General features: G+C 39.5%; 2 protein-coding genes across 3 annotated transcripts in view; both read right to left on the bottom strand.

Annotated features, from left to right (window-relative positions):
* The window catches only part of RAB3C (RAB3C, member RAS oncogene family), a 290,840-nt gene that overhangs the window by 99,418 nt on the left and 178,675 nt on the right, over positions 1-12,747 (bottom strand). The window lies entirely within an intron of this gene.
* Positions 562-1,050, bottom strand: LOC133046572 (MICOS complex subunit MIC10-like). Its single transcript, XM_061129449.1, has one exon. It carries the CDS (start codon positions 1,015-1,017, stop codon positions 781-783), a length of 237 nt encoding a protein of 78 aa, XP_060985432.1. The 5' UTR covers positions 1,018-1,050; the 3' UTR covers positions 562-780.

The raw sequence follows: 12,747 nt of genomic DNA on the forward strand, positions 1-12,747 counted from the left end.
TGCACACATTTCAGGCTTGGAGCTTTTGCACTAATGGGTCTGGAATTCTCTGTCTCAGGGGATGGCTCCTTCTTTCCATTCAGAGTTCAGCTTCAAAATCAGTTCCTCAAAGAGGCATGCATGACCACTGAGGCTAAAGCAGCCTCTCACATTATTATAATTTAATTCTCTGCATAGCCCTTATCACTGGTATTTTTCTTGTTTATTTTCTTCCCTCACCACCAGGCCATAAATTCTAGTGTCTCTCTTCTTTCTACTGTATCCCCAGGGCCTGGAATAATGCCTGGCAAATAGTAGGTGATTAATAACTATTTGGTGAGTATGGATATGACCCTAACTAATTTGGTGCCTTGAAGCCACTGAGTTCATAAGAAGCACTATTTGAAATATTAGCCAAATGCTTCTCTCTCCCACCCAAATCTCCAACTGATTAGTAAAGTGATAATAGTCTTTTTTTTTTTTTTGCATAAAAATATTCCTCTTTCAACCCAAACTTCTCTATAGACTCTCTCTCACAGTTGTAGTATATTTTCTCTTTTTCTTTTTTTTTTTTTTGCCGATTTTAGTTTAATTTATTTAAGACCACCTCCTTGCAATTTCCAGAGAGAAAATACAAAACAAGAAACAGACTTGGTTTCAAAGACGTACACAGTGTGCTGAGCTGAAAGCATTACTGGTGACGGGTTACGGAGAGTGCCGGCTCACTCCGGGGCACTTCAGTATTCCTGAGGGATGAACGTGGTTTCTCCTGCCCTCCCAGGGGGTGCTCTCAGGCGTAAGTCACTGCTCCTGCTCTTTGACATATTTTCCATGTAGAAGGTACAGAGCCTGGAAATCATGCTGACAATTGGAGTAGGCCATTCCCAATCCCATTCCAGAGCCAAAGGCTAATGGCCACATTCTTCTTTTAAATAGGGTAAGTGAGAAAACAAGTCCTAATCCAAAGCCAGTACCTATCTTCACGACGGCGTCCGCCAAACACCGGTCCCACTTCCGGCTGAGCTCTGACTCCGACATGTTCCCCCGCCAGCAGCAGCCGCTCCAGCTTTCCGGACCCCTCTTTTTCTTTGAAATGAGCAATGGCTATGTTTTATTTATCTGTTTGCAGCACAGAGCAGAGTGTCTGACACACAGCAGGTGCTCAATAAATATTTATTGAAAGAATGAATGAATGAAAAAAAAAAAAGCATCTAGAATAAAGCTAAGGATCTGCTGGCTGGGTGCCCACTGGAACTGTAGAATGAGATAAAGCTAGATGGCTTGGCAAAGGCTCAGCCCACCTTTCTTTCTAGCTGAGAATTATCAAGTGAGTTACTTTGGCCTGATTTCTGAGATCTGGCTGCCTGCATCCCTTCAATTCACTAGAAAACTGCATACCTTTTTTTACAAACTGTTGGTCTGTTGTGAAGATGTCACAGATAATGTGGCTTTCTCTTCAACTAGCAGCATCAGCAGAATTTAGCTTTCTCTGAAATCCAGAGCACTTGTTGGATTTCCAGGCCAAGGTTCTGAAATTTCCTGTCCTGTGTCTCCTCCCAGGTTTTGTGGTCCTAAGTTCATGCATCAGATTCAGAGATGCTGTCCTCAGTCCCCTGAAGTCCACTCCCTACCTCTTCCTCACACCCTGTGGAAGCTGGGCCCCTCACCTGGATGTTGGGAATCAGCTCCTGCCTGTGTCTCCTGGCTGGATATCAGCTTGTACATCACAGCCTGTACTAGCGTGTACGGCCTAACAGGTATGTCTTATTGCCTTTGTACCTTGGCACTAAGCCATTACCTAGTCTGGTTCATAGAGGAGCTCTGGCATCATGTTCATAATAATAACAACCCCTTCTTCTAACAGTGCCAGAACATCTGGATATCCATCTCCTCAGTTGATCATTTGCTGCCTTGGATTTGGCATTAATCTTCTCATAGTTCCATCTGGCACTATTGGATAGCTTTGTCTCTGGATTCTCGCCTTGGACCTACAGTCTTATTTATGCACTTTTTTTCAGTTTTATCTTTTGCTATCATGTTCATCTGTAAGTGGCTGATTAGATCAATGCCAGATGATGTATCACAGAGTGAAATATTGTATGACCATGAAAAGGATGACATCAATTATGAAAAAGACTGGCGTGGAAAGATCGCCACAGTCCATTTTTGAATAATAATAATATCAGGTTGCAAAATAATATGTTCAGTATCATTCCATTCACATTAAATTATACAGCTCTCTAAAGAGAAGCATGGAATTTTTTTCAAGAAATATCAATGGAGGTAAGATTACAAGCATCTGTGCTTTCTTCTTTATCCATGATGATGCATTATTTACATTTTCTAAAATGAGTACGTGCTCTCTTTCTAAATAGACAATCCAACTAAAAAGAGAAAAGAAAGATAAACCTTATGGCAGGGACCTTTTACACAACCATTTCTTCTCTGATCTGCAGTAGAGCAAGTAGAAGGAAAATGTTAGCTGAGGGAGGTGGAGATGGAAAAGCCAGGGCTAGTCTAATAGTCCAGGCCTCCAAAGGCAGGCTGGATCTCTGCACCTGATCCCACTGTAGGAGCAGAAGGTGCTGTCTGTGAATGCATTTACTGTGCCTAGAAAGTTAGGGGTCTGTTCACTATTAACTTTACTTCCCCCAAACAGTACATAATCTGTCATTTTTAAAAACAGAGTATCTTTTTTTTCACTTTTAAAAGTTGGTTTTCTTGACAGTTTTGAAGAAGGTCAATTGAATTTTGGAATACAGTATTTTAAAAGTATATTTTATCAAAAAAGTTAGTGCTTGAAAATAGTAACTATGATATGCATTGCAAAAAGAAACTCTTAAGGCCAGTTGTTAAGTGTTAACTCCTCAACACTTCCTTCTATTAGGATAAAGGTCATAACAGATACTAGGAAGTGTTGAAAAGAGAAATAGTTGATAAAACCACTCCATGGAAATATTCACCCTGAAAGCCCCCAACATAAGTACACAGCGGCTGCTTTCTAAATGTCAAGGCCCGGCTGCACATACCACCCTGCATTCTGACCTACAGACCTTGACCATGGCCACAAGGGATGGAGGTTAGATCCAGAGACATCTTCAGAAAGCTAGGCCTTTGTTAATTTACACAGAGGGGAGATTCCTGGTCCTCAGGCTGAAGGAGAAACTGAAGGAGACTTTCCTCTTTTCTGAAGTTTGACACTCCTTTTCTATATCCATACAGTACACATTTAGGGCTTTCCTAGTGGCTCAGATGATAAAAAGAAATCTGCCTGCAATGCAGGAGAAGCTGGTTCAATCCCTGGGTTGGGAAGATCCCCTGGAGAAGGAAACGGCAACCCATTCCAGTATCCATGCTTGGAGAATCCCATGGACAGAGGAGCCTGGCAGGCTGCAGTCCACGGGATCGCAGAGTCAGACACGACTGAACAACTGAGGATGTACGTACTATGTTACACATTTATGAGTTGGGTTCTACCAAGGGATCTAAAAGTTTGATGCATGCCAAAAAAAAAAAAATGCTGGTTTATTTTAATATTGTCCAATGCTACTTTTTCTTACTTTTAAAATAATTAATTAAAAATAAAAGCTTATCCAATTAGAGGAACATGACCACACCTGGGGTAAGCTTGGCGAGGCTCCCTGAGGATGAGTAAAATTAGCAGAGCTGGATGCAGCCCCTGCGGCTCCTGACTTCCCCTCCCGTGTTCTTCTGCTCTGTCATCCTGTCCCACAAGGAATTTCCCGACACTCGCATATGTCCAGTTAGGATGCCACCAGGCATTTCTCTCTGCATTGGCATATTCGTTCTGCTGTATTTCTTTTTCTGCTTGCAAGGCAAAAGAAAATGGCTTTCTTCTCTAAATCATTGGGCTTCCATTTCTAAATCATAGGAACGCAAATTTTTATTCAAGGTCTATCTTATGAACTTGAGAGGTGGGAAGTTCTTCAGTGAAAGCTGAAATGGAGTGATAAGCCCGCAGAATGTGCAAAGAGCTTGGTCATCTGTTCCTTTGCGACAACAGTGTGCAAACTCTCATCACACGGGTTGGATGACACCACCAGGAGGGCCGGGGGCTGCTTGGAAAGACCCAAACCTACTTATCTAGTGCTGGAAGGCTGGTTTCAGCCTGGGGCCAGATCCTGTTTCCCATTGTTTTAATACCTATGGGGGAGGTGCTTTGGTGGAAATGCACTTTTGGAGATCTTCCTTTCAAAGAATCATACTGCTGGAGGTGGTTAACAAGCATCTAATATCACTCCGTGATTCATCGAAGAGAAAAATGAAGCATAATCTTTCAGACTTTGCCTAAGTTTACAATAAAGCAGAACTGGGGCTTGATGCCAAGGTAGCCTTAAATGGATTATCAGATTCAAAGGCATAAGTACAGATACATTTTAGTCATAATATTTATAATGTGGGTTCTCTGGGCCTACAATTTTATCTGTTTTTCCCTTGTTATTCCCCATCCCACCCCCACCTCCCACCAACTCTAGTTTCTTAACACAAGTTGTTCCAAATATGGAGGAAGCCAACCTCAGCTTGGTTAAAATATCAACCTTTTATCCATTATGATAAAAAGTTTTATAGAAGCAGATGGTAAACCTAGAGACAAGAGGAGGTAATGAGCCAATTTAATTTTTAAAAAGTATCCTAGTTTCCATAACTAGTTGCAAAGAGTCTGACATGACTTAGCCACTGAACAACAAATAGCAAATTAGATGTAGATATACAAACTTTTAATGTGCTTCAAACTTTAAGTAAGAATGATTGAATAAATATAATTTAATGAGAACAGACATAAAATGTAGTTAATGCTGATAGACTGTTGTCACTGGAGATATATTCTGTATATTCATGATATGTTATAACCACATTTTAGCAACATATAGTCAACAGAAGTACTGGGTTGGCCAAAATGTTCATTTCTGTAACATGTTACAGAAAAACCCGGATGAATTTTTTGGCCAACCCAATAATATATCAAGATTTACTAATTTGATTTGTAAAAACCATTTTGTGTTTTAATGGATAACTCTGCATTATCTACAGTATACCCTTTTGGGTTATCAGATTCTAGTTCTACTCAATGTCTTTGAGCTAATTTGCAACTCTTTGTAAATGATAAGTATCTAACTGAGTGAGCTCAGTCCTACCTGGTAGTGACTTAACTGACTTCTTCCCTCTTGTGGGACAAACAGCTATGTTCCCTTTTGCGACTCATCTCACGATTGTTTACCTCCATATAAATTCATGCTTTTCTGACTTTTCCTTTGAAACAGTTATAACACCTGCTTACTTCGCTCATATGCATAAAGTAACTTTTTCAGAATGCATTCACTTTACATCTGTCTAAAAGTCAAGACTATACCTTTTGCTGAAAATCATTTAGCAGATACTAAATAAGAAGTATTTATATTGTAGTTTCCTTAGAAGGCTAGTTATTGGGGGGGAAAATCCATCACAAGGATAAATGAATAGTGATGAAAAGTAAAAATAAAATATTTTCCATTAAGGAAGACAATTTGACATATTTATGAGCTAAATTTTAGGAAGGAAAGAAACCTTACAAAATATCTTGTATCTTTAAATCTTCCAAGAATAAAATGATAACAGCATGTTTAAGAAAGTAACAACCACTGCCTCGATCTCAGCTGTTTGATATGGCAGCCTTCAGCCACAAAGGCGACTGCGGTTTGTTGTTGCCAAACTGAGATGTGCTGTACATGTAAAATGAACACTGGATTTTGAAGATATCATACAAAAAAGTGTAAAATATCTCAATCATAATCTTGATATTGTTTACATGTTGAAATGATAATATCTTAGATAACTTGCATTAAATAAAATACTTTAAAAATTAATTTTACATATTTCTTTTTGCTATTAAAATGGGACTGATAGGGAATTAAAAATTAGTTATATGGCTACTGGATAGTTCTGGTAAAGTGAATTAAACCATAAATTCAATATTTTACTAGATATTATTGCCATATTCTTGGGTTACAATATCTATGCAGGAGAAAAGGAAGAAAGGTCATAAATTTAAGAACAGTTACCTGGGAATTCATACAAAATTAATACGCTTCTTCTGTGAACAATCACATAACATTTGGCTGTCATTGTTTATGATATATAAAGACAGAAAAGATCATGAAACAGCTGCCTGCTGTAAACAGTTCAAAGACCAATAAGCATATATTTAGTTTTGTTGTACCTTTTGTAATTGATGGAAAGCAAGTAAAATGTGAAGTTGTGTGTGTGTCTATGTGTGTGTGTGGGTAGTGGGTCAAAGTTTCAGGTTTCCATGAGGAAATGAAAAGAGCTGAGCATTCAAAATGAAGAAGGAGGTACAAACTTGACTAATCTTTCTAGAGATATGATTGGTTATCTTGGAAAGAGTTTAAATTCTTTATCAAACAAGATACTGAATTTTTTTTTTAGCACAAGTAGTAGATGGATTTAAGCTGTTTATCATTCTAAAATGACAAATAATGTTTGTGAGTATTGCAAATACATACATTAATGAACTGCATAATTTTCATTTGTAATGGAAGAACAAGTTGTATGACTATCAAGTTAAAATCATGACTGTGAGAGATAAACTTTTTCAGGGACTTAACTTTGATATATTTTTACTAAAAGAAAATATTACACTGGTTTTTCCAATTACAAATAATAAACATATATTATAAAAAGTATTCAATCAACATATAAGAAATAAAAAAAGCAGAATGTAATCTCTGCTCTCAGACCCACTCCCTTTGTCAGAGATGTTCACAGTTAGCAGTTTGGTATGTATCCTTCTAAATGTGTTCGTGCTCTGTGTGTGTGTGCATATGTGTGAAAGAGAGAGAGGAGAGGGGGAGAATGGGATCATATAACTCATATTGTTATATAAACTGCTTTGTAAATGCATATATAATGTCTTTCTTTGCAAAATTAAGATATATAAGTAATACTCATATTTCTCAAGACTTTTCACTGACAGTCTCCACTGCCTATAGTACTAAGTACTGGGCCTGTTGTACTGGCGGTGTTAGACATGTGTCCTTGCCATGTCTCTGGTAACTAAATTGCAAGCTCCTTGAGGGCAGAATCAAGCTGTATTTAGATGAACCATGGCCTCTAGCATAGAGCTAGGTCCACGATGAGCTCTCAAGTATATTTTCTCAATAACAGATTATTTCCCGTGAATATTAACCAATTATACAATATCCTGAACACAATTCAAGAAGGGGAAACAGGCAAATTTCTTAGTTAATAATTGCTCACATCCCAGCAGGAGTGTTAAGTCTAGGCTTCTGGCATCCCATTCTTGACACTCAAAATTTCTGAAAGGAGCCTTAGACAGCATCAGTGGATCACTGCACTGAGGTGCTTTACATATAGTAACCATTTCATCCTTACAATAACCTTGTAATGTAGGTACTTTTGAAATTCCCATTTTACAATGAGGAATCTGATGCAAAGCATTAAGTAGTGGCAATGGGAACTAAATCCAAGCTTCTAACTTCAGAACTCGCACTTTCAACCCCTATTGTTAAACTGAGGCGGTTATATTCCAAAAGTTTCATGACTTTTCCATACAGTCATGGTGGATGACAAGCTAAATTTTTCATACAAACACACACCAAAATCTTATTGACACACAAGTCCACTGCTCATTTATCTTGATAATGATGCCCTTTATCTTACTCATAAAGATGCACACTCCCCACAGCAGAGAGAAAGGCAAGGAGGCTGAATCGGCATGTCCAAAGTAAAGGGTGAGGGGCTGGGAGTCAGGATGGGATAGGTCTCTTGTCTAGGTCAGAAACCCTTGCCTTGGGTTCCCTGTGTAGCTTCTATTAGTTCCATTTTAGCAGTGATATTTTTAATAACAAAGAGCAGCACTTGAATGCATTGCTCCTCTGTGGCCTAATTTTCATCTTCTAAATTTGCCATCATGTACTTTATGCTCTTTTAAGCTAAATGACTTATCACTAATTAATCAGGACTGTGATGCTAAATTTTGACCACAAAGAGCAGACCAAAGCCAAGTCACCTGGCTTTCAGTTAATTGGAAAAATTAAATGGATGAGTGAAGTCAGTTCTTCCAGGTATAAATAATGTGCTTTACAATCCATCTATTTACAGGCATCAGCAGACATAGTTTAATAGCGGCAGGCTCTAAAACTCGTCTATCCTCTTCTTCAATATGTGGCTACAGCTACAGTGTCAAGTTGATAGTACAGAAAGTAGAATAAAATACGCTAAATATTATAAGGAATTTTATGTTGAATTTTATCAAGGTTATCTTTACTTCTGAGGACAAACTCTCTCTCATGCATGTACCCACTCACTCTTAGCAAAATAGTTACTGGTATCTACCATGTGCCAGGCACTGGGCGTGTGGTGGGGAACTAGGGAATCAGGGTGTATGTGCCACTTCCGATGTGTCATGGCAATGCTACTCCTGCCGCCTGGATGCAGGAAACAGCTGGTGCTCTGGCTAACCTGTACCATTAAATATGGGCTTCACTTCCTGCCTCCTTGCCCTGTCCCCATGGCATCTGGGCTGGAATTCTCTTGTATAGCCTCCCCCCGGGCCCTATGCTTAGCACTGTCGTTGCACCTGTCATAGCACCTTGCCTACTTAACTTGTTTGTGTCCTTCACTGGAATCTCCATTCCACTGAGAACAGGTGCTGTTTTGTCCATCACTGTTTTCTATGGCCTGGCACATAACGCATTCGTACTAAATGTCTATTGAGTGTTTGCTGTAGGTGGTATTATTTTGTGTTAACTACCTTGGTTTGGCTATTTGTTCATTTTCTTTTTATTGGAGTATAACTGCTTATAAAGTTGTGCTAGTTTCTGCTGCACAACAAAGCGAATCAGCTATGTGTGTATATTTACATATATTCCCTTCTTCTTGAACCTCCCTTACACCTTCCCCTGCCCCATCCCACCCCTCTAGGTCTTCACAGAGCACGGAGCTGAGCTCCCTGCCCTACCCAGCAGCCTCCCACTAGCTAGCTATTGCACATATTTTAGTGTATATATGTCAACACTACTTTCCCAACTGGTCCCACCTCCCCCTTCCCCCACGGTGTTCACATGTCCTTTCTCTACATCTGCATCATAATTCCCGCCTTGCGAGTAGATTCTTCTGTACCACTTTTCTGGATTCCATATATATGTGTTAATAGATGATATCTGTTTTTCTCTTTTGGACTTACTTCACTCTGTATGACAGACTCTAGGTCCATGTGCATCACTACAAATGACCCAGGTTCATTATTTTTTATGGCTGAGTAATATTCCATTGTATATATGGACCACACTATTTGGTTGTTTTTTTGTGTTGTGGTGTAAAAGTTACTGATATGCACCCACAGTTGGGAAATTTCTAATCTCAAGGCTGTACCTCCAAAGGGTGCTACAGTAGGGGTATGCTCTGGTCCTCCTTGGAAGGCTGCTGCAACTAAGCTGGAAGAAGATCATGAAAAAGCAAAAGAAGAGAAAAATGCACTGAACATCTGCCCAGAGAAACACCACTCAAACATTCATGACAGACCATTATGAAGCTGTCCTCCTACCATTCTATTTAATCATGGCTAGCCTCTGTGTTATCTTGGGAATCATCCTCTATCCTAGCTCCTGTTTTCTTTTTTCTCTCACAGCCTTTTTCAGAACCAGTAACTCTTTTGATAGCTTACTTATTATGTACTTATTTGTTGATATCTCCCCCATTTGACTCCCTGAGGGTAGGGACTCAGTACCCTCAGGTCCTAGGACAGTTCTCAACATGTTGGTGTTTGATAGACAAGTCATTCTAGACTATCAGTTCAGTTCAGTCACTCAGTCATGCTGTCTTCAAACTTCTGGATATACTTACACACAATATATCCGTAAAAAAATGGAGAAGTATGGTTGCATCTATGTTTTGCTCCCAGTTGCATCCCCACAATGTATCAGAGTGCCTTGCTTACTCTAGACACTCAATAAATAACCACTGAATAAATGAGTAAATAAACCATTCAATTAAAATTCTATTTCAAGTTTATAAACCATTGGGAAAAACTGGAATTCATAGGTCCACACTGATGATAAACAGATACGTAAATAAATAAATGGGAGAATTTCGCTTCAAGTAGAATATTGAGAGCTGGTGGCAGATGGGGAAGGAGTGCTGAAATTGGAAAATCTTAATTTTGTACATATTTTATTAAAGATTGGATCAGGCAAGAGGCATCAATGGATGCTAAACCTAGAGGGAAATCTTGATGAGGAATTAGCTATTAGCATGGCTTTAAAGTGCCTCCCAACAGACAGCTTATTAGTTATGGGGGAGAAAATTAAACAGTAATTATCTAGTGGAGAAATAAAAAAACACTCGACTGGCTGATTAGAGTCAACATCACCATAGAGGGACAGATGCACGCGGTGTCCCTCCAGATGTGATAGCCTGAGAGGGATGCAACATCACCTGTGCAGTGTTCCAGATAAGAACATATAACCTGAGTGTGATCATGAGGGGCTATGAGGCGAGTGAGGAATATTCTATTTCAAAATGGGGAGAGGTGGCGCTACTCTGGTATCTCCAAAACATCAATATTAGAAAAGACAAAGAAAGGCTGGAGAACTTTTCCATGTTGAAACAGGTTAAAGACACATGGCAAACAAATGTGATCCCTGCCCTTAGACTGGATCTTCTGCTGGAGGGGAGAATGTTATAAAGCAGCAGACCCCAACCTTTTGGGCACCAAGGACTGCCTTCATGGAAGACAATTTTTCCACAGACCAGGAGTACCGAGGAGGTTTGGGGGTGATTCAAGTGCATTGCATTTATTGTGTACTTTATTTCTGTTATTATTACAGCAGCTCCACCTCAGATCATCAGGCATTAGATCCCAGAGCTTGGGGACCCCTGGTTGGGTCAACTGATAAAACTAAAATATAAAAGATAGACTAGATGAGAGAATTCTACAAATGTTAAATGTGTTTACGGTTTTAGGAAGTATGTGCATTGATGTTTGGGATAAAGGGCCATGAAATATGTAACATACCTCCAATTCCTCTAGAATAAAATTATACGTATAATAAAATGTACATAATGCATATGGAGAGGAAGAGCCAGAGAGAGAAAGGGTGCATACAAATCACAGAGCCAACCATGTAAAATGTTAACAAGTGATTCTAGGTTAAGGGTATATGAGTGTATGGGTGTTCTTTGTACTATTTTTATATTTACAAATTATCCATAATTGAAATTATTTCCAAATAAAAAGCCAAAAAATAAAAGAAGGTAAAAATATATCAAAATGTATAAATAATTACAAAAAATAAAGGTTACTTCATTAAATACTTGTATAGGTTTTAATATTTCATGGGTTGATGAATACCACATTAATCTGAATGATAAATTCATAAACCTTATTTTGCAGGCTAAAATGGTTTAACTTCAAAAAGGAAAGTATAATAAAATCAGCAATAATGGGAAAGTTTGCATACTAATGCACACTACTCAGAAGTCCCCATACTCAGCAGTTCTTGGGGTTCCAAAATGCTGCCCATTGGGAATTTTCAGTATGGAAGCCTCCCCTGCCTGACAGAAGCATCACCGAGGAGAAACACGAGCCCTGGCAGTAGGCATTCCCCTCCCCAAACACCGCATTATCCAGATGCCCCCAGCTCCTCCCGCCCATCCTGCCTGCTCTCAATCCTGACATCCAGTCCCGTCCAGCCTGGCAGCAGCCCAGGAGATACAGCCACTTCGGTGGTCAGACATGCAATTACTAGGAGTGACTTACAGTTGGTAACCGTACCCTAAACACAAACATCATTTCACAACGCGCAACGCACAAAGTGTGTCCTGCCCCGAGGAACAGCAATCTATGTTAGATGAAAACAAATAGCCAGATTAAAGGGAAATGTTAATTGGAAGTAGCCAATTAAGTTTTTATTATGTCAGATTAGTTCAGGCTTACAACCACATTAAATCAGGACATCAAAAGGCATGGCCCTAGAATAATAAGTTAGAAACCAGCGCTGTCACGCAGTTTCTCTGGAAGTCGTTCGCCCGCGCCCTTCTGTTATCCTCGGGAATACAGCCCTCTTTGTCACAGGCTTATGTGGCTGCCATTTGGGGGTGGGGGTGGTTGTATAAGTGATCAGAGAATGACTTCCAGTCAATAACACGTCAGCTGTCTCAGCTCCAATTGTATGTCTTATATTCAGGGTGTTGAAGCCAATCCGATTTTTTTTATCACTTTTTTTTCCCCTTTTTTGGTTTCCCTGCCCATGTTGCTTGGAATTTAACTTGGGCTGACAAAAAAGGTTTTATTGATTTATGCAGGAGCGAGAGAGAGAGTGGGGCGGGGGGAGAGAGCAACAGAGAGAAATGCCAACAAAAGACACAAGCAGATTTAGATTTAGCATGCTGGATGATGCTGGGTGACCCAAGATGGAGGTGGTCACAGGCAGTGCTCAGTGTAACAAACATTACATAGAATGTATGTCATTTCTTATTCTGGATTTTGTGCTTTAGTTGCTTGTCTTTCAAGAAGGAACACTGTGTTAATGCATTCAACATCATATAAGCAATAATATTTCTGGTTCCTCTTTGTTGCTGTCTCTCCTTGAGGCTGGCACAGTTATATGAACATTTGTCCTGTTTATCCTTGGCCTGGGGTAATTACCACCATCAGTGTATTGGGGAGGGGGTGGGGTATGTTGCCTCACCTCACCCCAGACAAAGATTATCTCTGCTTTGTATCTCCTG

This window comes from Dama dama, chromosome 25, assembly GCF_033118175.1.
Source record: "Dama dama isolate Ldn47 chromosome 25, ASM3311817v1, whole genome shotgun sequence".
NCBI classification, from domain to species: domain Eukaryota; kingdom Metazoa; phylum Chordata; class Mammalia; order Artiodactyla; family Cervidae; genus Dama; species Dama dama.

What these genes read in the sequence shown, in the direction of transcription:
- LOC133046572 (XM_061129449.1), bottom strand. Translation starts at nt 1,017, where the DNA reads ATGTCGGAGTCAGAGCTCAGCCGGAAGTGGGACCGGTGTTTGGCGGAC.